The 26036-nt window shown below is 36.0% G+C and overlaps 1 protein-coding gene across 1 annotated transcript; it reads left to right on the top strand.

The window, feature by feature from the left end:
* Positions 1-398: 398 nt before the first annotated feature.
* Positions 399-24122, top strand: LOC145685497 (putative RNA methyltransferase CG11342). The gene is made up of 3 exons (XM_081757895.1): positions 399-552; positions 4677-4851; positions 21837-24122. Exons 1-3 carry the CDS (start codon positions 533-535, stop codon positions 22416-22418), a joined length of 777 nt encoding a protein of 258 aa, XP_081614021.1. The 5' UTR covers positions 399-532; the 3' UTR covers positions 22419-24122.
* The last annotated feature ends 1914 nt before the right edge of the window (positions 24123-26036 follow it).

Raw genomic sequence — 26036 nt, 5'->3', positions numbered from 1 at the left:
ATAGATTGTAAAATGTACAGAAAAAAATTGGGCAAGTTTTTAATTTGTCCACTTCATTTCGAAAACAGAATATAACCAAACCGTGCGGGTTTTCTAACCGGCCCCACTACTACTACTTATTCTATGAATCCGTATAGTAAAACTGCAAAAAGGAAAAATCCAGAAAAATCATTACAATTGTCATACAGACTATCGCAAATTAAATTGGTAAATTAGCCTTGAAACCAACCATTACGGAATAGGTCCGTTTTCGCTTCATTTCTAAACGTCGAGGAGGCTGTTTATGTAATTGTGGCAATATACTGTATTACGAAAAGCAGCATTGAATGCATACTAAATAGGACACCTTAAACATAATCCGCCTTATGCAGAATCGTTTTGACGTATGATTAGCATCATACTAAAGGCCTGACTACAGCAGGAAACATATGTTAGTCGAACTCATTAGTATAGCACTAATCAAGTGCCAGAACGACTCTGCATAAGGCCCAATGAATTTCTACTTTTCAAATTGTATAAGTTGTTAAAGCAAATGAATAATTGGTTCAGCAGGTAATTTTCTCTTAAGGTTTAAGGGTGCGGGTCAAGTTTAGGTACACCAAGTTTTGGAAGATTTAGGGGTAAAATTCAATACATTGCATGAAAAGACATACGTACGTTCAAGTTTACTATACGGATTCGAAATTCATTTTCCAATCTGTGGATCCGCATAGTAAAACTGCTCCAAAACATATGTATAAAGAACAAGTTTCTGTAGGCAATTGAGTTAAATACAAAATAATACAGCTGTATTTTAAGTTTAAAAGAGTATGGTTACTAATGTAAAAATATAAGTGCTTGACGGATAAATGAGTGCATATCAAAGATGACTGCGTGCAGGTTTTACTTTTGGAGCACTCGAAATAATTATGGGGGCCGCGGTGGCTCACTGGTTGAGCGTTCACCTCTGGTGAATGGGGTTCCGGATTCAGACCCTGCTCCCGCCAAGTGAAGTTTGTGGTGAACAAACACCATGTGCATGGGTTTCCTCGGTGTTCTCCTATTTCCTCCCACTCTTCATTCCACCATCTCATGCATTTCTCATCACCGTCTCCTTTAGCCCAGCCGGCATATCCGTGGGACGTAAAGCTCAAAAGTTTCAGTTTTTCTAAATAATCGTTGAAAAATTAAATTATTTCACTAATTTCCTTCTTATTTCCTAAATGATTTGCGCTGGGCGACATGAAAACCTCACATGCCGTGGATAACATTCAAGGGGCCATCATAAGCAATAGTTGAAAAATTACAATTCACTTACGGTTTGAGTATAAATACAGCATCCAGATGTATGCATAAAACCTATAGTGTAAAAAAATCTGTGCTAGATGACCACTAAAAGCAAGAAAGCTATTTAACCAAATCAGGGCAGTGCGAAACTAGGGGCCCGACCGTTAGTGAGGGAGTGCGTCCGAAGAGAGCATGCGCGTCAGCTTAGGTAGTGAAAACTGGTAGGTTTTGGCAATGATAAAGAGTTTCAATAACATTTGTAATGATTTCTTACTTTTAGCGCTCCACTTGTAAACATGAAATACAGCTTCTGTACACTGTGCAGAAATACACCGCTGCTGGGAAATAGTTTCTAATACAGTCATCTTTCATATACACTCCCTCAATTTTATCCGTCGCAAATCATTTGTAATGATTTTAGGTACACTGGTAACTATACACTTGTAAACATAAAATACAGATATATTACTTTGTATTTAATCCTCTCGCTTGCAGAAATTCGTTCTTTATAAATATGTCTTTTCATGCAAAGTATTGAATTTTACCTATAAATCTTCCAAAGTGTGATGCACCGAGGACTGTATTAGATATTAGTTTCCACCGGCAATGTATTCTTGCACAGTGTATAGAAGGTTTATTTTATGTTTACATGTGGAGCGCTACTAGTGTGACACCATGACACGTGCTATTGAAGCTCATATCATTGCCAAAATTTACTTGTTTCCACTACTCTCCTTTACACGTATACCTACCGTGGTTAAGCGCCTGCTTCCTTCGGACGCACCCCCACGCTATCTTGCGGGCCCACCTGTTTTGCCCTCCCTGATTCGGTGGTGTCCACCAAAAAATTAGGAAGGGGTACATAGGACCACCGTCCTGAAATCTTGGGGCGATTGCCAAAACTAAAAATTTGGTATGATAGTAAGTCTTTAAGTTTGGGTAGTTCATTTCATTCCCTTTCATGGATAAAAAGTTTAATGTAAATTTCGGACGTTTTTGATCTGTTTTATTCTCTTTGAAGAGGGCTCATTGCATTATATGGTTATATTGATTAATACAAAGATCCATTCTCTTTTATATTGTAACGTTATATTTTCTTTCTTACGTATTTTCCGTTACATTAGCCCAGTTCGAATACTAAAATAAATCACCACTATCAGGCACCCTTAATTTATACGTATATTTTGCAAGAACTAGTGATTGCATAATCTTGAAATTAGACACATCACATTCATATCACAACGAGTTTTATTCTCTTAGTCACCATTAACAAATGCAAGTTGTCATAGCAACCCGAAACAAATAATTATCTGTTGTTACGGTAATCACGATTACAAATTATATATAACATCAACGTATATTCTATATATTTTCTTCTTGCACTTTTAAGTAACATCTTTGCCCAAAATAGCTAAAAGAAAAATGGAAGTAACTCACAAATATACAATATCGTTGTAATATGACATGGGTACATTGACGCACCCGTATTAAATTTTGGGAAGGATACCTAAGACCACCCCTTAAATTTTACAATTGTCAAAAACAATTATTGGTAGTAGTCTATGTTATGTAGGACTCTAATATAGGGTTGCCAGATTTAGTAAACAAATAACTGGAACACCAATCTCGGGCCATATGTAAGGTCAGAGTTCCCACACATTTGGTCAGAATCAATTAATTACCTGTCTTTTCCAGGTTAATACTCACAATTATCCTTTTCACTCTATACACAGTTAACACAAATCAAGATCCACAAGGATGTGTAAAGAATGTGAAAAGGTGATATAAGAAGAGCTGCCCGTCGTCCCTTATTCTGATTTCCAATTTGTTGTGTTTAACAGATCCTAAATATTGCACCAATTACGACACACTCTCCCATTTATGATTGAAGAGATACATATGTCTTTGTTGCGTCATCACCTAAGGTAGAAACACTATATTAAAAGAAATAGAAATTCAGCATGTAGCAAGAAAAAATACATTTACACTAAATTCAGAACGATAAACAAAAAGTAAATCTTTACTTACGCAGGCTCTCCAAATGTTTGGCAGAAAAATAAATCCAGTATAAAAATTAAACAAGACACATACTTTTATATGTTTAGCTGCCACTTCTTGTGTTAGAATAAGTTGTTACGGAATTTTAACATGAAAATTACTGAAAATTTGACTTAACTTCACACCGACAAAGAAATTCAATTCACTTCACTTCATTTGCAAAGGTATGTATAGTATACCCACTGGACTGGATTAAACTCTTGATTGTAAAACTCTGCCTGTGAACAAAATAGACAGTTTAAATGCGGTTAGCATGCAGCGACTGAGAGCAGTATTGCCATTGTTCATTAAAGTTCCAACAATAAAGCAGTTCCGCCCTGCCGACTAAAGTATAAAATAATTAGTTAAAGCTCGTCACCGGGAAAAAGACGTTCTTTTCTGTTGAAAGTGAAATTCAAGAAATTATTACCATATCATATGCCCCCACTTGAATATTTTCAAAATCTTTTTTCCTCTGGAAGCTGAACAACCTATAGGACGAAAATAAAAATGAATGTAATTTTCAAACTCCTTGTTTGTTTAGTGAAATTATTTGGCTACACAAATCTTTCGAAAACCTTCCGTTTTTAGATGAGACATAGTACTTTTTGGAGGTTGAGTTTCACTCTGAAAAAAGAAAACCGGAACAAACAGGCGTCTCGAAATTCTTTTTCAGGACAGTTAATTCTTTTATTGAAAACCAGGACGTCTGGCAACCCTACCCTAGTATGTACCACTGTAAATTTTGTTGATCCATTTAGTTCCCTCTTATGGGTACAAAATTACCAAAAATTTAAAATTTGTAGATTTTTTACCTAATTTATCCTATTGGAAGAGGGTTTATTACGTTACATGGTTATCTAGTTAAGTATAGGTGTCCGTTTTCTTCTATAACACGTGGATACATTAACGCATCCCTAAAAATTTTCCGTAGGAGTACCTAGGACCACCCCTTAAATTTGGGAATTATCAAAAAAACAAAATTTGGTAAGACAAAGATTTAGTAAATTAACAGACAGTCTAATCGGCTTCCTCCTCATGATACCAACTTACATTAAGTGGCTGTAAATACTTCTCATATTTTAATATTCTGTATATTTTATGTAAATCTGAACTGTCTGTATTTTATTCAAATATTTGATCGATTGTTACATTAAATAGAGGAATCCAGTTTAAATTTTGTTTAAGGAATTCATAATAAGTTATGTAAGTGAAAAAAAAGAAACAAAATACATAATTCTTATATGTTTCATCAATTGAGTCGAGAAACCGTTTTGTATTCTAGTTGAAAAAAAAATACGATTCAGGAGGCTAAACCTAAGTAAAAATCAAGTTTCTTTAAAGTAAAGATACATTTTTCTTTTTAAATTCAGTATTGATGGAAATCAGATAATGGAGGAAAATCCTGGAGCAGCAAGGTATGGAAACTTTATCAACTATTATCAGTTCCACTCCCCAGAAAGTCGAATCAATATGTTACCAGCAGATATATGGACAATGGATCCTAACGAAGATTTCGTATGTTTAGACATAGGATGTAATACTGGAGTAGGTATAAATTAATCTTTCTTTCTGTGTCTTACTTCGTACGTATTAATAAGCAGTGTTTTCCTCAGTATTTCCTCTATTTTACTTATTCTCTTTACGAATGATAAAAGGTTCACAGTAAACATATCAATGAAATTGCTTCATTTTATACCTATTGCATAAACAGTGATGATAAACTGTAGCGCTGTAACCCGTTGTAGGATTCATCCAGATCGTGCATGTTCAACTGGGTAATGCATTGTTAGCACATCAGTTCCTATGATATTTCTGATTTTAAGTAGCTCTCCATTTGTTTTATCTAGGTCAGTGTCGGAGTATCTTGAGTTCATATTGCCAATCGCATTCGGAACCACATTCCAAATAGAATTGCTAGCCAAATGCTGCGTGGGTTTCGGTTCTTCATGGATTTTATGCGATTTTTACAATTTGGCAGTAACGCTTACAAAAGGATATCGAAAAGTTTGTGCAATCACTTAGAAGAAATCCACTATGGACAACTCTGACACCATCACGGTATTAGTCCTTCTCTACGTAGTCACCGTGCCCAGCGACTCATTGTTGCCAGCGGTTCTTCACTTTCCGTAAGCCAGTTTTGTAAAAGCCTGCAGTTTGAATTTGAAACCACAGTTCAGCCTCAGAAATGACTACATCCTTACTGTCAAAATGGTGCCCTCTGAGTGGAAGATTCATTTCTGGGAAGTAAAAAAGAAGCCATTTGGTGCTAAGTCCGGTGAGTATAGGAGTGGACCAATATTTCATATCCTTGTTCTACTGCTTTCATCATGGATGCATGGGCGGAATGAGCTGGTGCATTTTCTGCCTACAGCAGCACGTTTTTTGTGACCAATCCATGACGTTTCTTTTTCAGTTCCTCTCGTAACTTAGTCAGGAAATAGAAATAATAGGTACTAGTAATAGTTTGCCCATGTGATAGGTAATCTGTCATGATGACCCCTTCACAGTCCCAGAAAACGGAAAGCATCACCTTGGCGGCAGACTTCTGCACTCGTGCTTATTTAGAGACAGAGGAGGGCGAGTGTTCCCATTCTTTGCTTGTTTCCGGGCCATAAAAGATAAACCAAACTTTCATCCATTGTCATTAGTCTACCGAAAAAGTCTTGTTCATCCACTTCACAGCGATGCAACGTTTTTCTTGTAGCGTCCCCGTGATTTCCTTTCTGGAATATGTCAACAGTCGTGCTGACATTTCCTGAAGATGCAGCTGGAGTAAATGATATTCCAGACTGACCCATAACTCATATTTATTGCTGCACATAACACTTTCAATTGTTATTCTCCTATCTTCCATTATGATCTCAGCTTTCTCCGTTAAGGCAGCATCATCAGTGAAAGATGGTCTTTCAGATTTAGAGACGTCCACGGTGATCGTGTGCCCAGTTTAGAATTGCTGTTTCCACTTGGATACCATTTCATAGGATGGGCTTTCATCCCCATAGACTTCTTTTATCTTTTTGTGGATCTGCTTTACTGATTTCCCCTGAAGATGGAGGTACTTCATGACGCTCCGTGCCTCAAGTTTGTCAATCATTGCACCTTCGGTGATTTACCTGCAAATAAAAGAAAGAAAGAAAGAGTTGTTCTGATTAACCCAGAATTTGCATGGTTAATACAATGAATTAACTATAAAATGCATGTCGAGGGGGTTCGTAGTTCGTCACCTTGTAGATGATTGCACGAACTTTTGATACCTCCTCTTATTTATTTTGCAGTCGTAGTTAATAAATGAATGTTTTCAGGTACTCTTTACCTAATAGTGTAGTCCCAAGTAATTTTAATAGAAATACATTCACGTATATAAATTAGCAGTTTTTTTTTTTCTCACTAGAATAAAGTAACAAACGTACTTTGAATTTCGATTTGAGTAATAATCAGGGTTGTAAAAAACCCAGTCCAGTGGGTTTTATTAGGTAAAATTGTGTTTTATTAAATTGTGTACGTACATTTAAAGCCGTATTCCTACTTAAAATACCACTTAAGCATTCGTATTCTATTGTACACATTTGGAGTAAAACTGTGGAATTCTTTGGTTGCACAAAGGAAATCCGTGAATACCCATCCGCTTTGTGGGACTCATTTTGCACTTGGCATTCGCCTATATTTTAATTTCTAGAAAGGAGAAAGTAGGCAGTTTTGTAGAGTAACGAAGAAGTCAATAGTTCTATATAATGTAGGATAGAATAGGAATAAAATGTCTCATTACACTGAGGACTCAAGGGTTAGCCGTTCTGACTTAAGATTCCCTCAAAACATGCCATGCAAATACTAGGATAGTACCTTAAGTTCGGTGCCAGAGATGAAAGAAAGCGGCCTATTAACTCCTTCGGCACAAACGTTATACCCCAAAATATAAGTGTGTGCCAGGATGGTACCCAAGATACTGTCGGAATATCAGAAGGCTGCTCATATGACAATCTCGCGTGAGCTGTCGGACCGCTGTGAAAGTGACTTACATTTTTTAGATAACGTGATCACTGGTGACGAGACATGCGTCTTTGAGTAAGACCCCGAGTCAAAAAGACAAAGAGTAGAGTGCTATGTGAAGTTTTCCCCGCGCTCAGAAAAAGTAAGGACGTGTAAATCCCGGGTAAAAACGATGCTTGTCGTCTTTTTCGACTTAAAAGGCGTTATCCACAAAGAGTTTGTGCCGCAGGGACAGATAGTGAACAGTAAATTTTATGTAAAAGTTCCGAAAGGCTGGGGAAAAGGGTGCAATGCATCAGAAAGGAGATATTTTCTAACTAGAGGCTGCACCACGACGTCGCACATCACCTTCCTCGTGACCGAGTACCTTGCCAAGCACAAGGTGGAAGCGCTGCTTCAGTCGCCCTACAGTCCCGATTTGGCACCACAAGACGACTTCTTGTTTCCAAGTAGAAAAAGGAGCTTAAAAGGCAAGCATATTGGAACACTTGATTTAGTTTCCTTTTTAATGCAATGTTTTGTCAATGTATGTGTGTAATTATCCAAATGTAGTGTTGAGAACTTTTCTTTTTTAAATAAAACATTTTCGATGTGTAATTAACTGACATATGGAGGAAGGCATTTTATTATTGGTTTTTACTACAAAAACGCAAGTATGTACTACGAAAAGAGGGAACGTAGTCGCGTTGCTTTTTGTCCCAGATTACAGTTGAACACTGTTACAGTGAATTTGATTAAGCACGATTCGTTATGTATGAATCCAAACATATTTTTTTAAGAAAGTATTCTGTTCTGGATATCTCCTTTTGGTAAATACGTATAGAAAGTCAATATTCAAACTAGGCGTCTACTGAGAAACGTGTATAAAAAAACCTGTTGTGATCTCTTTTAAGATTATCATTTCAATTCAAGTTTAAAAGTATATTTTTGAAGCTTTTTGTATTGTAGGTTTTATCCAAAAGAATGTACTAGGTTTTTTGGACTAGGGAAGATTCCAATAACCCTAGTAATATCAAGAATTCGAAAATCTTTTTATATTTATATCTCGTTAGACAAGTTTCTTTTACTTTTCTAAAGACCTAAGATCTTTAGAAACAAAACCTGGGGTTACTGACTGGTTGAATTACTTTGCTGCTATTGAGTACAATATCGGTGTGGAAAATCTAGTACTATGCTATGATATGCTTGAACATTCGTGAGGCTTGTTTAGAAATGTAGATTAATGTTGGTCTTTGTGTTCAAACCTGTATCATTCGTAACTTATATTTTACAGCAAAACATTGTTTAATTTCTTGATTCTTGTACAGTTCGGTTAAAAATAAATAAATAAAAAATAAAATAAACGGTGTTACTGTGATATTCTTATTCGTAGAACAAACCACCAACACAAGTCACTACATTGATGTGCCATTTAGAAAAGGCATTTCTCATTTAAAAAACAGAAGGGGAGGAATTTCAGCAGTTTCCCTTACCCACCCACACATACACAAATCGGACACTGTTTGTCCTGTTGGCCTAGTGTCTACTGTATGGGCTTTTGGTGCATGTAGTCCCAAGTTCGATTCCCAGGGAGAAAGCATTAAAAAATTTGAATGCATTACAGTAGTTCGGAATTCGCCGTAAATTGTAGGCCTATGTCTTATATTGCCTCAGTGTTATAAAGAAACGCTAAACTTCAACAAAGAAACAAATAAATCGAATAGTATGCTTTCATTCTTTATTAGACTCTATTGCAGTTCCATGTTTGTGTATTGTAGGCTGAAGGAGGTGTGATTTTATGCCATGTATTTACTATCTACTGTAACTGAAAACAAGATTAAATTGAAGACACGTAGCATGCCGAAAAATTTAGGGGTGCTAGATTCGTGTACTGAAAGCTTACATGGATTCGGGAAAAGTCTGCGACCCAGCACGCTAGACATAAGCATGTTTGAAAAAGAAAAGAAAAGAGAAAAATACTATTGTAGTTACCATTCATTGGATACTTTCACTTTTTTTCTTAATTAGTTAATAGTAGTAAAGTACATCATGGTAGTGTTATTTTTGCTTAGATTTATATATCTTACATAGTATGGTACTGAGCGTAGCCTGCATCGAACTAAGCCTATTTGATTATCTGTGTTATTCATGCCTTGTGTTGTATTTAGTTGTTTACAAGGATTGTACGAGGATGATTTAAATGAAAACCTAAACTTGTTTCTATATGACAAATTAAGAAAAATTAAACATGCTTCATTTATCTATTTAGTCTGCATGACATTCAGTGCACGTATTCCAGCGCTTTGAAAGTACGTAGGTATCTCGTGAGTAAAGTGTGTTTGATTGAGACTGTCCATTCATACATCGTGGTTTTCAGCTCTTCATCGTGGAGTACTTGCCTCCCATCGTCTATTTAAAAGGTTCAAAAACATGAAAGTCACAGGGTACGAGATCTTGTGAATAGGACGGGTGTATGAGAGACACAAAATTGATATCCTGGATTGTGGACACTCCAGGAAAGTGGCAATATTAGGTCGAGCATTGTCATGAGGCAGCAAAACACCTGAATTCAGAAATGCTCGTCGTTTACTTCTTATTGTACGGTGAAGGTAATTTGCAGCAAATCTTCATACAAATGGCTGATCACTGTTGCTCTCTCTTTTCTACATAAATTTCTGAAATTACCCTTATGCCGAAAGAAATGAGAATGACTTCCTAGTGGTTGGGATTTTGATGACAAGCACTCATTTCTTACTCGCTGTCTTCGTTTCAAATTAGTCGACTGTGATAGTTGACCCAGGTTTCATCTGTTGTAACAGCTCTGTCCTGAAACCTATCATCAGTCTGAAAACGAACACAGAAGCTCTTCAGGCATCAACACAACGGTCTCTCGATTCAACAGTCAGTTGACATGACACCCATCTTGTAAACGTATTTCACTTCGGCGATGTTTTAGTTCGTCACTATTCGGTGTAAAGGCCCGGTCACGGAGTGTCCTCCGCAGAAATTACGCCACTTTAAACCTTTTACATCACACGTAGAGTTACTGTAAGAACAGATATAAACCACCGTACTACACATTATTTGAACCTCCCTCGAGTTTTTATTGTAACAGAAAGTTTTAATTACTTTCATTGTTGTACATGTACTACCAAGACAGTCTTAATTAAATGATTTTGCACAGGTGGGAATCATGGCAATTTAATCTATTTTCACCGGAAACTCATCAAGTTTATCAAGATTAACAAATTTTGTACAAATTAGTGAAAGCACGTTTCTAGCGTTGTTGGCGAGACGGATTTCAACATCTGCGCTAGTATAAAAACACTTCCCTGGAGGTGACCAAGACAAGAAACTTATAGTTTCGGTGGAAATGAACAATGCAATGAATTCTCTGTTCTGAAATTTCTTATGTCAATACTTGATAGGAAGGATAACAGTGATTGTTGTAAATTATGGAGAGCGTTGTAAATTATGGAGAGCATTTTTCCAGGAAATAGGTGCATCAGAACTGTTCAAGATCATGCAGAATAATAATTTACATGATTTTTATTATATACTCACCTACGACATGGAAAAACAAGTAGTGAGTTGTTCGTTATAATGCAATATCTCTTTTTATACCAGTCAGTAATACACATAATGGACGAATACTTTCGTGGTCAGACGATAGAAACAGAACTTATGATTGCAGAGGCCGAAACTTAAGTTCAGATGAACTTGAAAGAGAGACGTAAAAATTTCTATGAACGGTTCTGGAAAATACGATTTAAAATAAATGCGTTATCCATCAAACATCAATCCTATTATTGATATATATCTGTTAAATATTGGATTGCTGATTTCGAAAGCTTGAGCTCTGCTGGTGTCACACCTTACATAATTCAGCTAAACAAAAACGAATCTGTTCTTGAGTCTATTAGAATGAATTTTGTAATATACTGAATATCTTTATGTATTTCATAAGGAGTTAAAGACCAGAAGACTGAAAATTAGATGAACGGAGTATTTTTCAGTTAACTTAAAATATTCTAGTGAACAACTATTCTAAACATTGGATATAGTATATATGAAGCTGCATCAGTTCCCGAAGGAGCAGGACGCTCATACTTTTAGGGATTATTCATTGAGTATGTACGAACTTACAAAGGGGGTAACAAAGCGACTTTTATTTACTTACCGACTGATACGAAAATAAAAAAGGACGTACCTGTATTCAGCTTTGTTGTTCTTCTTGCGTGTTGTTTTTCTTGACGACTGCTGATGTTCAAATGTCTGAGGTGTATGGAGTAGTACAGGCCAAGCGTGATTGCTTAGCGGTGTTTGGAAACAGACAGAAAGGAAGGTCCGTACAGGTTTTCGTGAAGAGAACGCAACGCGAAGTTTGCTTTTTTATGTTTACTTTTAGTTTCTGGTAATTTCCATGCGAACTATAATGCTTAGAATTACGTGTATAAATTGAGGAAAATTCCTCGCTGATCGTATTACATCTTGGAACTCTAAGCACAGGTGTGTTCTCCGTGCAGGTGCCATTACTAGTGATGGGTCTGCGCACATTGACGTACGCAGCGGTAGGTGTTCTTCTGGTAGGTGGCAGCACGATGCAGTAGGATGAGAAAGAAGGACAGAAGAAGGAAGATGGCGGGAGGAATACTTGCCGTGTTGTCATAACTGTTCGTTATCGGAGTATCGTATAGTGGAAAGAAGTACAAAAGAAAAAGCTAGTGAAGCGATTGCTGTATTGCAGGAGCACGGGCTGCTTCCGATTGGTAAGTTGTGTTCTGGATGTGGTAGGGATGCGGTTTTTTTTTTTAGGGAAAGGAACGTGTTTCGCTGTCGGAAAACACGTTTCATTGTAAATTCGAGGAGGAAGACGAGGTGCAGTTTTTCCTCCTCGCTTTTCAATGGAACGTTCTTTTCCAGAGCTGAGCTCGATTTTTTAACGGTGATGCGCCTTATGGGTTGGTGTTTGAATAGTCGTCCAAACATTAGTAATGCTATTACGAATCTGAATATCTGCAGAAAAACTTGTGTTGATTGGTTTAGCTTCTGCCGTGAGGTTTGCGTTTGCTGGGCTGTGGATTCGTCTACTAAACTTGGAGGTCCAGGGATAACAGTTCAGATAGATGAATCCAAGTTCGGGACACGGAAAAATCACTGCGGTCGTGTGATCGATGGCACCTGGGTTTTTGGAGGTTATGAGGTTGGTTCAGGGAATGTATTCATGTGTGTCGTGAAGAACAGAAGTGCTGAAGAGCTGATGAGCGTTCTTCAGCAGTGGGTGAAACCTGGTACAATCATTCACAGCGACTGCTAGAAGTCATATGATAGGTTGGCTGAGGTGGGATTTCAGCACTTCACTGTGAATCATAGCCTGAATTTCGTAGATCCCGTTACTGGCGCTCATAAGCAAAATATCGAGCGGTTGTGGCGAGACGCGAAGGACAGCATTCCGAGATATGGGAACAAAAGACACCATTTCGTCGGACATCTGGCCTCCTTTCTTTTCAAGAAAAAGTATCTCCTATAAACGCGGTTTCACAACTTTCTCTTGGAAGTGGCTCGAATATATCCTCCTACTATTTGATGGTGAGTCGAAATGAATGCTTTCTGCTCCTTATTGTCTTTCTACTTTCATTCCTCACATTTGCCATTGTACTTTATATCTGCATGTGTAGTTCCTCTGTTATTTTATCTATGACTATGTGTGTGTGGGGGGGGGGGGGGAAGGATTTAACGCATATTGCATGTCTTATGCACATGGATACTTCTTACTATTGCACTACGTAGAAACTTTATGGTATTTCATGTACAAGTGGTATTAAAACACAGAAGAAACGCAGATCAGGCTGTATTCATACTTTATATTGGAGTGTGAATACAACATGATCTGGGTTTCCTGTGTTCTATTACCACTTGCACATGAAATAACATCATTTCCCTACGTAGTGGAACAGTAAGAAGTATCCTCGCGCACGGAAGACAAGGGGGTTCTCATGTATACTATTACCTAAGCATTTTGTAAGCAAATTATTTTATTTATTGCGTGTAATATTTAATATACTATTAACGGTAGTGTTTCGGTGGTTCCTGACACCTTCCTCGGCAGATCTGGGCAATTTACGTTCAACTCGTAAATATAATTTATAATCGTAAATAGAAATATAATTTAAATATATTTAATTCTCTCCTTATAATTTCATCTTGCACTTTTTTCGTGTGCACTGAAAAGAAATTATGAGGTCTATAAACTTAATAATGTGATAATGTAATTTCCTTGCACAAAATCCCTCTTCTTTTGAAGGCCGTATCTGTACATTAAAATGCTATGCGTGTATGTTTGTGACACGCATGAGATCTCAGAAACAAACTCTAGAATAGTGTCGTTTTCGTTAGTCAATCCCAAATTTTGTGTAGATTTGTTAGTTCTCATTGAAGTTGGAAAAAAAAAAAGAAAGAAAGAAAGTAAGTAAGTGTCGTTATTTTTCTATTCACTTTTTAGGGAACGTTTCGAGGCCATAAGATTAACGTTGTTGCTAGGTCATTGCTAAAGTTGATGCCCTTGTGTTATGCAATCAGTAAAAGTGCTGCTTATACGGATTGACGGATATCACTTTGCTTTAATCTGGGTGACAAAACCTATTCATGCTGGCAATGTTAAAGGTCTGTAGGATTTTAGGATTTAGGATTACATTTCAGCATCTAAGGCATTTAGCCCGTCACGTTTGAGGGATGACGTCCCTCGGCGAGCACACTAACCGGGTAAAATTAAGGAAGGAAGGAAGGAAGCGGCCTGGAACCTATAAGTTAGGTACTACCCCAGTATTTGCCTGGTATGAGTGAGGAGAACCTCATTCAGGGTGGCTGGCCTGAAAAAGCGTTTTACACTTTTTCGACCGAGTGCCCCCATCGGGAATCAAACCCGGGCCTGTAGTTAAAGGCCTGTAGTTTCTCATTTCATGAAAATAATATAATTGAAAATTCTTGCATTTATAGCATTTCACTCCCTTTGTGAGTCATCTTATTCTTTTCTTGTGCCTCTAAAGGGACATGTACACAAATAATGAGCAAGTGAAAGGAGATGCATCTTTGTATTAGAATGATGTGCTCTGTAGGTAGCGCAGGTTCAGTTAGTTTCTGATAAAACGTTCCATGCAGAAAATTTGTATGGAAACTTATAATTTTGTGCTAGTCTGTAGAAACCTAGCTTGCTTCTAACAGGCACTTTGTGAAAATGCTGTTATAATATCTAATCTACGATTAAACTTTAATCGTTAATTGTATGTTTAATTTCGATGATTACACTTCTTTAACTTGCGTAGGAATTTTCAAAACATATAAACGTTTATATTATATAGTAAATACTCAGTCAATTTATTATGAAGTAGCACTATAACTGTAATGTTCTTGAGCGTTTCTTCTTCTGTGTGCTGGATTGGCGGAAACCTTTTTTATCTTAGTGAAAGATAAACATTTTAAGAAGTGAAATGTACTTGAGTTGCCTGGATCTGCTGAAGGGATCTGCCAAATTCAACAAACACCAAAACAATACAGTTAATATTACATTAGACATAGTAAATAAAAAAAAAATACGTTTACTAATTATTGGTGAACATGCGTCAATGCATATCCTTAAATAATTACCTTAAACATTATTATCCTTCCTAGAAAAATTTAAAAGGAGTTACAAGTAGGACTAAGGGAATTTGTTAGTTTATGGTCTTCACGAAGTACATACATTTCCTTTCGTTTCATTATTACTGCATCTATTACAATTACGTGTTTATGTAGACTAGAAAACTTGTTCATTTGATATTAAATTTGAGTCCATTTTTATTTAAGCATTAATAGTCTTTTGCGCCACAATTTACAAGTAAAATAATAATAATAAGCAGTGACTGTAAATAGAATGCACAATTACTCTGTAGTACGGTTGCAGTTCTCAGTAGTAGGTTCTCTTACAGAATTTGCTGGGTTTGAGAAATAGTGATAGAATAAAAATTTTATTGTTTCGTAAGAAAAATTTAAGTACGTGCGCTTCGAGCATAGACCGCTCGTTCAGACTAAACGACTGTAAAGAAGGATCGGTGCGCATCGTTTTTCCGACCTCAAGGGATATATCAATAGTTCTTGTAAAAATAACCGAGTACATAAATGGACAATCACCCTATATAGTACCTATCTACTGAAATGAAATTTCGGGATTTACGTTCCACGGATATGTTCTGTGGCCTAAAGGAGACGAATCATTAATGAAAGCGAACGATTGTGAAAGATATTTGCTGATAGATTGGTAGATGTTGTAGGATATACACTTTAAATATAATATATTTATGTTATATCTAGAGTTAGCTGATTCACTTTACAGTTTCAGTGTGCTCTGCCACTTTCTAGGGATGTACCGATACCACTTTTTCACCGATACCCAATACTGATACTTTTGGACAAATTTCATAAATATTATTAGGAATTTTCAGAATAATGAAATGATCAACATTGAAATAGGGTATATTAGATATAAGACCAAAATTTGACATAAAAGACAAAAAGCAGAATTTCATATTAGGTTCCACACAAAAAATATATTTCCTCTAAATTTATTCCAGCTCACATAAAATGAACTAAAAAGCAGCAAATACTTATGTAGTGTAAACTTAATTCTAAGAGTCAGTGATTGATATTTAGAGTGATAATGTACTTTGATAGTTACATTGTATTTACTAGTCTCTATTAGGACATGCATATAATGCAAACTGATACTACCGTTACAAATTTTTATTGTTTACAAAATTATGCGTGCTGAATCAGGTGTTGCTGTGTATATCATAAAATAAATAAATAAATAAAATAAGAGGGTTCTTTAAGCAAGTCGAAAACGATCAAACTATTTTTTTTTTTTTTTTTTTAAACCAGTAAGTAGGAGAAAATAATGACAAAGTGAGCATCTTGTGGGTTTCTTCCATATCATTTTCTTCTGAATCGGAACCTTTGTCTCGTTTGGGATTCAAATTATGGGTCTGCTATCCTGACCATGGACGCCCCAAGGGGAAGGGCAGGGTTGTGTCCCCCCCCCCCCCGGCTTATAAAAATGTATACGTAATATAGCAAACCATATATATTAAATACCAGACGTAATATAGCAACCATGGAATGCTAGAAAATTCTCTTCGGGCACCCATGATCGTGACTGAGGACCTTTGGCTATTCTTCACCAGTATTTTAGCATGGAGGGACTAAAAATATCAGTTGAGCACGAGTAGTGCAAATCAAAGGCGTACACATGCATAAAGAAATCGATTGCACAATTGATAATAATTTAGATCAAGTTTAAATCTAACAGAAACCGGTGAAATATAAAGTAATATTAAACAAATTCAAAATAGTTCGGAAAATGTATTGGTAAGCTTCGGTGTCCATTTGCCGATATCGATACTCCCAAAAGTGGCCGATATCACCGATACCATTATATCGGTATATCCACACCGCTTACTTCAGTAACCTCTTTTGAAAATTTCTGAGGATTAATTTTTGAGTTGTTCTAGGATAGTTCTACAGAGAGGAAGGATCTAACAATAAGCGCAGTTTAGCAATTTAAGAAATTACTGAAGAAAATGGCAGAGCACCTTGATAGTGTATAAGTTAATCACCTAACGTGAGATACAAGGTAAATACGTTATATTTAGATTATGAAAGAGGGTGAATGAGAATGCTGAAGGAAGTGGTAAAACTCACGAACTCGTTGTCCTTCAGAAACCCATGGCTTGGCACTCATATGGATCAGTGTGTTTATTATTGAAGAGCACAAGATGCTGTAAGTGGGAAAGGAACCTGATTGGTTGATTGATAAATGCCCCTTTGGTTGATTGATAAATGCCCCTTTTAAGGACTTAATTTACATAAAATATGGACCTATGGCTTAACGTGGAATCCTAACCAAGCGGGTTTGCATCGAAAATCTACTCCAGATCTCCTGTCCCGAATGCACTATTAACCTATAGTCATGAAAGAGCATTCGTAAAAGAACCTGAGGAATAGAAGTAGGTGGACAATGTATGGAAGATCAATTTGTTTGATCTGACCCAGTGCTCTATCAGCTCTATCATTGTCTTAAATAGACTACTGTAACTAGAGATAAGAAAACTTGTACATTTGCGAGAGTAGTACGCTTCATTTTATGAAGGGAGAAGTTTCCCTTGTAGCTATTCATTTTTTAGCATCCCTTTGAGCAGCGAGATTATATGAGACGTGGAGCTACAGCTTAACGTGGAATCGGAACTACGTAAGTTCCTGTCAGGAGTTGAACCCATGTATCCTGCGTTGAAGCCATATACGCCAACGATATAGCCACGAGGAAGTTCTTGTTTTGATTAATAATAATGAATTTAGTAAAATTATAAAATTAGATCCAAGCATTACAAGTCTTATAATTACACTATGAACAAGGAAACGTTGTTTTCGTGCAATTCATGTTGTTTTCCGTTCTCTTACGTAGCTGGTTGCATAACGCTGACTTGGCGCAAAACGGATCTGAAAATTTAAGGCAGTTCTTGACTATAAATAAACTGGCGCTGAAATGTTGAATGTAGTTTTGAGTCAGTAATTACTTAGAACCATTTATTATTGTAGAGAGGAGTGGATAACCAAGATATCATGTTATTCCTACGTTATGTTCCGCTTGGGATTCAAAGTCTAGAAATTCCATGAAGTGTCAGTTCCATTTAGCATCTCCACCATATTAACTTGGGTTATTATTATTATTAATTTATGTTTGAATGTTTTTTTTTTTTTTTTTTTTTTTTTTTTAGTGTAGAGCATTTGGAATAATTTTAGATTGATAGTATTAGCTTAAGGTATATTTTAAATTATCTATGAGAAAATACGCAACTAAAAATAAAATGAAATGAAATCTTTTAAGTTTTGTGTTCCACAGATATGTCGGCTAGGTTAAAGGAGACAGTAATGATGAGAAATGAATGAAAATGGTGGAATGAAGAAAGGGGGAGGAAACGTGAGAACGCCGAGAAAACCCACCGAGAAAGTCTTTCTCCACCACAAGACTCACTTTGTGCGAGCTGGGGTCGAACCAAGGATTCAATGCACCAGAGGTGAACGCTCTACCACTGAGCCACCGTGGCCCCGAAAATACACACCTTAACGTGTTATTTGCTAGGGGGTTATAAATGAGGTATTAATGTGGATTTTTATTACTGTTTTGAGATAGCAAAACAGAACTGTGTGTAAAATAGAAACAAATGGAGGTATATGTAAAATGTATATTGTTTTATTTTTATTGTGTATATGTGTACGTGAATGTTTGTGTAGCCGATATATATTATGCTATTTTAGAGTGATATACTTTTTAGACTAGAAGAGGAAAGGTTAACTGGTTTATACTTTATTATGTACATAATAATATTCTTTAAATTTTAGAAGTTTAAAAGCGGCGTACAGATACTTTTAATGTACCCGTTATGTTTATTTTTGAAGAACTTGTGAATGCGTTGTTTTTAGGTTTTTATGACTATTTGATTTTTGATTTTTTCGTAACTGTTTTATTGCCTATTTCTGACTTTTTACAACGAAGTAAACTGAAGTATTTATATAAGAAAAATGCTTATGCTGCAGCTTATGGATTTTAAAATTTGGAGTGACATACACGTGTGTACGAGATTTTTTTAAAAAGAAATTGTAATTAACTAATACTTTTTTTAAGATTGAGTATTATGTTATTATTTAGAATTTAACTTAATTTATATTATGTTGCTTGATAAAACGTAACATTAAAATATACAATTATAAAATGCTTAATAGAAATTATTTTAGACAAAACGTAAAAGGTTAGCTACACTTACAAATTGTTTTATAAAACTGATTACTAACAGAAATAAACTTGGATAATTTTTAAGAATTAACATACAGATGATTTTAATATTTTTTAAAAAGGCTAATTTATTATACATGAAACATTTAACAACTCGTACATTTCTTCTGCGATAATATTATTTTAAAAAATGGATTAAATTATTAAGAGTTTTTGACAGTATGAATAATAATATATATATATATATATATATATATATATATATATATATATATATATATGGGTTAGACAAAAAAATCAAAAACGTTTGCAAAAGTGTGAAAATCATACCTAGTATGGTGTGGGGCCTCTTTTTGCGTCCAAAACAGCTTGGATCCGACGTGGAATGGACGTATACAGTTCCTGAATCGTGGTGTGTGGAATTTTGTACCATTGTTCCTCCAAAACATGCTCTAGTTCCTTAAGGAATGCTGATGGAGGGTAATGAGACCGAACACGCCTTTCTAAGTTACACCACAATGGCTCAGTGATGTTCAGATCTGGTGATTGTGGGACCCAGGGAAAGTGTGATAGCTCCTGGTCATGCTCCTCAAATCATGATTTCACCGTTTTTGCAGCATGACAGGGTGCCAAATTATCTTGGTAGATGCCATCACCATCAGGTAACAATATTTGGGCCATGGGTAGAACCTGGTCCCCCAAAATGGCCTCATACGCCTTAGCATTCATCATTCCATGCAGGGCTATGATGGGACCTGCAGAAAACCACGATATCACTTCCCATACTGTAACAGAACCAGCCCCATGCTTTACAGTTGGGAGCAGAGAGTCTGTATCATAGGCCTGCGACGGTGTTCTCCATACGTAAACACGACCGGTTGTTGGAAACAAGATGAAGGTCGATTCATCGGACCACAATACGTGTTTCCACTGCTCATGAGTCCACGTCTTGTGGTCTTGCACCACTGGATAAGCCTCTTCGCATTTACTGCTGTGACCAGAGGTTTGGCGATAGCAGCCCTCCCATGAATTTTCATTTTATGAAGTTCCCGTCGCACTGTTTTCGATGGAACAGAGTTCTGTAGAGCGAAGTTGAGTTCAGACGTAATTTTCATTGCAGTGGTCTTTTTAGCTGCTACAATCCGTTTTAATGCCCTCCGGTCCCTATCTGACAGGATTGTCTTTCAACCACTGTTGTGCTTTGCAGACGTCGTTTGCCCATGAATTGTATATGCCCTCGTGACATTGGATACCCCCACAATGTTCGCCACTGTTGCCACTGACGTTCCAACCAGACGGGCACCAACGATCCTGCCTCTTTGGAAGTCTGTCAGGTCGCTCATTTTACCGCACCACTTTCACACCACGACACTACAGGTGAACTGGTTACTGCTGACGGAAGAAGAAGGTCCACATGACACATTAAAAACAAAAAAGCGATCGGCAACCGCAACACGTGTTGTACAGTGGAGGGCCAAACTTACGTGTCCTGCATGAAGTGTTTTTAGATTTTTTGTCTATCCCCTGCATATATATATATGGTTCGTACTTGTATTAAGCAATGGCACATTTACTGGAAATAATATTAGGAAATAATAATATCAACCGAGAAATATCATGGAGTGCAAGGTTTAATTACCAGTGTAATGAAACCATGAACTAAGAATTTAAAAGAAATTATCATTTTTATTCATAAAAATTATAATGGCAATTTGGTAGGTGAAAATAGAACGAAGTTTTTTGTAATATCTTAACTGTTGGATACGTGCATAACATTATTTTTAAAAATCACAAGGACAGTATTTGTAATTAAAAAATCGTTGGAAGCAGAAGCAAAACAGTCAAGAATCACCTGTAGTCAAATAACTGTTTTTCAATAGTAATTAACAATTTGGATAAAATAAAAAAAAATAAAAAACGAAAGCAAACCTCAAGGTAAATTAAAGTTCAAAAATACTTATTTTTACATCATTAGATAAACAATATTGTTCAGAAAATGTAATTAGGACTTTCCTTAGATTTTGTAAATTTTTATGTTGGATTTTGGCAAAGTAAAAAGTAAAAATAATTAAGGCAAACAAGGACAGTAGTCCATATAAAATAACCAAGTTTCCAACTAAAAAATTCATTCTGCATTCTGGATCCTGCATCCAGCATCAAAATGGAAAGGTCTATAAAAAATTACAAATACCGCAAGAGAGGCCATTGTTTGGTCAAAACTAAGCAAAATATGCAATAAGGTAAAGTATGACAACAAAAAACTTTTACTGTCTATTTTGCATGTAACATGATATAAGGAGGTCTCTGAAAGTGACAGGCAATTTTAAATACTTAAATCTTTAGCTTATTTTCGTTTGGTTAAGCATTAAGTAAAATTATAAATCTGTTATGCAATTAGAATAACATATTATGTCTGGTTATAAACTCAATACTCTTAAATATTTACAGTTAACTAATTTATATTGTTACAAAAATATCCACTATGCTACCATTGTAAGTCAATTGCTTCATCAATAAAATATTGTCACTTTTGACAATAAGGGATTGTAACCATTCGTTTAACTTCACTCTTTAATTAAGGTACAAATTCGCTATTCCTTTTATAATTAATATAACACAATTTATTTTAATCTTTATTTCTTTTTTTTTTCTTTCTTACGGTACACCAGGCACATACCGAAAACCATATCTCACTTGTAAAACTTTTTAGTGTTAATTAATTACTTTCTGTTTGTTCTTGCAGGAATTGACGAGTGTTCTTTATGAGTTTCTAACAAAACTTACACCTTCATATTGTGTGGGCAGCAACGAAATCGCCAGTCCAAGGAAGTGTTACATTTTGGGTATAGATCTGGACCCTACCTTGATTGAACGTGCAAATGAAAACAATAAATATCCGGAACATATACAGTATGTCCATTTAGATATCTTTAACGAATGTAGTGATGAAGTGTTAACTCGGTTTTTGAAACCACACAGTAAATCAAAGTTCGACGCTATATTCTGTTTTTCCGTGACAATGTGGATTCATTTGAATCACGGAGATGAAGGGTTGAAAGACTTCTTGTCTAAGATTGCCAAATGGACGGAGTTCATTGTTATAGAACCCCAGCCGTGGAAATGTTACCGCAATGCATGTAGAAGAATGAGAAGATCTTGTGTTGAAGGGTTCGAGGAATTCTCTAAAATAAAACTTAAGAACAATGTAGGAAGTGAAATTAGCAAAATATTACAGGAGAATTTTAACTTTGTAAACTTCCTAGTAACTCCACAAACGGACTGGGGAAGAAACATTTACTTTTACAGACGAAAATATTCTGGATGATTTTTGTGAAGTACATTCATGTTTGTGGAAATTGTAGCACCATGATTGAAATATGTGGGTCTGACAGGCTCGTAGTTTAATTGAAGTGTAGTGGCACGTGACTATGCATCAGCGCCCTTGGAAGTATCAGCGAGCTGTAACCAGTCGTATAGGTGTTACTATGTCTTGTCGACGGCAGCGAGCACTATACGAGTTCACTACCAGGTTTGAACAAGGACACATTGCCAGCCTACGGGAAGAAAAATATTCCCTAGTCTCCTTGAAAGTCAAAGCTTCTTCAGTTTCAAACTTATTTTCAGTATTTTTACCCCCTCTGACACCTGGAAATCAATTTCTCGTTTTTTACGTTTAGAACAAATGTAGTTCACACACACTGATAGATTATAAAAGAACTCAATCTCAATTGCTCTGTTTCTCACACAAAACACTAAAAAATCTGAATTCCCCTGTTTCTCTTCAATGTAACCCAAAATTCGAACAAATATCTTGGACGAATAAAAAATTATATATTTACTTCTTCCGAATCTTTGACATTAAACCAACTTGTATCATGATATTGCTGCTCGTAAGAGGAACAATACAGTGACATTTGTGTGTGTGTGTGTGTGCAGTAGACTGAAGAGAACCGGGCGATCCGCAAATCTGGTAGTGGGCCGAGCAATGTGAGGACACCACAGGATGACAGACATCTTAGTTTCGTGGCACTGACGGGTGGTTAAACTTCTGAAGTGTTAGCACAACATTCGACCACTGCAACCGGTGGTGTATTGTCTGCTTACTCGGTTGATGGCTTGTGCTGCGCAGAGGGGGCTACGTGCGAACATTCCGCTGCGGACACTTCTCTTGTCCCTAAACGATCACCGTCTCAAGCTAGAATAGACACACAAACACACATTGACATACAGGAGTGGGTCGCTTTAACTTGAATTGTAGTGATAACCGAATACGCTTTAGACGATATGGTGGTGAGCTCTGTCTTCTAGATTGTATTCTCCAGTTATATGAAGATCAGGCATAATCATGTTATTGGGTATCATGAGATGTCAACTAGTGTGAATTACCAGTAACTTGAACAGCAACTTCTGTCTCAGAACTTGAAGAGGCAGAAATTTACCTTTACTTTAGCACACTTCAGGCTATTCCAACAAGAAAATGCATGTCCACGTTTCTAGCAATGTCCAACCTTTCTTCGCAGAACGGAAGATGCCACTCTTCCCCTGTCTTTCTCATTCTCCTGATATGTCCCCTATCGAACAGGTTTTGCATATGATCTCTCGATTTTTCATTGTCGTCCAGCAGCTCTTTCCGACAAATTGTTGACTCCGGTAGAAGCAGCCTGGCAGGTGGTAAATACCCCAGGAACACATTCAAGGCTGCTTTGATTCGACACCAAGGAATATGAGTGCTTTGCAGCGTGCAGCTTCACAAAATATTGATTCATTTCACTTAATGTCGTTATGTTGATATCATTTGCGTGCATCAGTATGCCAATTAAATTTCGTTCTGTTCTTATTATTTCTTCACTGTGTACTAGTTTTCACAAACATGGGTGTACCTTGAAAAAAATATGAAAATGCATTTTTCAAATTTATTTTCAGAAATTAATATTATTATTTATTTTTTATTGACATAATTTTTTTATTGAATGAGCTAAGACATTCCTAAGGCTGAAAAATGATAGTTAATAAAAGAATATTCAACTTATTGGTATTGGCTTTTTCCTCACCATAATTTATCCTCTCATGTTTTCAAATAAAACGTTAAGTCATGCATGGTTCGTAGTTCACCTCATTCTTGTGGTGAAGGTAATTAAAAAATTTTGTGTACTTCTAACAATTAGTGAAAATTCGATTTTTGAATTTCAGCGTGAGCCTAAAGCCTAAGTAAGAGAAACGCTTCGTATTTCATGAGAGAATTAATCGAATTTCTTTCATTTTATCATGTGGAATTATTTTGGTGTGAATCCACAAAGTAATGGTGTTTTTCTCAAGATTTCTAACTAAGCCAAATTCTGAAGATGTTCGCTATTCACATTATAGGAAATAGGGCTTCAGTAGCAAAAACTTAATTGTAAGAATCAGTGCAATCCAGTACTTCAGCTAGTACTATATGGAAGTGTTAGATATCTGAGGCCTTATGCGGAGTCGTTTTGATGTATGATTAGCGTCATACTAAAGGCCTCAGTACTGCAGAAAACATGTTAGTCGAACTCTTTAGTATGACACTAATCACGCGCCAGAACGTCTCTACATAAGGCCCCTATTTATTATGTATAACTTAAAAGTGAACTTACTAAGTCACTACTAGAAATACAAATTACTGAGCAAAGCAACGTTTATTTAAAAATAATAAATAAATGTATAACAGTTTCGCCAACTAACTGATACATATTTATTTATTAGTTTTAAATAAACATTGCTTTGCTCAGTAATTTGTATTTCTAGTAGTTATTTAAGATAGCAAAGCAAATATAAACAAGTTAGTTGCTAAATCAACATAAAATTAATGGCATTTATTTTAGGGCAATGTTACCAAGTTTTTATACAATCACTAATAATACATTAAACGATTCATATTCTTTTTCACACGAGAGCGGTAAAAAACTGTGCCTTTAAATGCGATATAGTCTAGAACGTCAATGTTGCCATAACAAATTTGTATCAAGTTTAGTGATATTGTAATTTTTTCCCCACCTTTTGTAGAAAAATGCTGCGTAAAGGGTGTTATGTCGAAAATGAGTTATCTTAAGCATTTTGGAAAATAAAGGGCTACTGGAGGGTACAGAGACCTAAGTCCAATTCTGCTCTTGAATCTAGAACGGCAATGAACAAAACACAAACATTCAATTTTTCAATACTACTTTTTTGAAATGTGATTTTTGACAACACTTTTTATGCAACAAACAGATGTATAAAGATTATTATTGTCTTTCTTGTAATGAATACCGTCTTATTTATGTCCTTAATGGTTAAATCAATAGAATATGTATAAAGTGTCAGTGTACAAAATTGTCAATTTGTTTCTCCTTATTGCACAGAATTACAAAATGTATTTCTATATCTAAAAAGAGTTCAGTAATTTTTAATTTTTGATAGTAATATCATTCCAGTTTTATCTAGATTTCTTTTTTCCGGTATTAAAACCCGAGTTCTTGTCTCTAATATACATAGTAAGCCTTAAACACATTTCTTCACTTTAGAAAGTGGCTCGGCGCAGTATGGCGATATCCTGAATCGTCTGCTTTGTTATTTACATATCCCCCCCCTTAATTCCCTAGTATGCTCCTTCACTTTGGTATTAATATTTCTTTTGGTCATACCAATATATACTTCATCACAGAGTGCCTGATAAACTTTGCTTAGTGAACGTTTCTCAACAAAATAGCTCTTTCACTGACTCAAACTGCTTTCCAAATTAATAAGTAGTTTTTGACATATTCAAATGATGTTTCTTAGCAATTTGTGTCTAGATTCAAACAAGAAAATAATGGAAATGTACCCACTTTTGAATTTCTCTAATGTTATTTCCAGACTTAACTAACTTTCTAATTACTGCACCCTTAAAAATGTAAGCGACTTCCTGCCATCTTACCAACGTTTTTATCATATCCATTAACTA

The sequence above is a fragment of the Thermobia domestica genome, chromosome 1 (genome assembly GCF_964235325.1).
Source record: "Thermobia domestica chromosome 1, izTheDome1.hap1.1, whole genome shotgun sequence".
In the NCBI taxonomy this organism is placed as follows: Eukaryota; Metazoa; Arthropoda; class Insecta; order Zygentoma; family Lepismatidae; genus Thermobia; species Thermobia domestica.
Note: the sequence above shows the minus strand (reverse complement) of the source record. Positions and strands in the feature narration are given on the sequence as shown.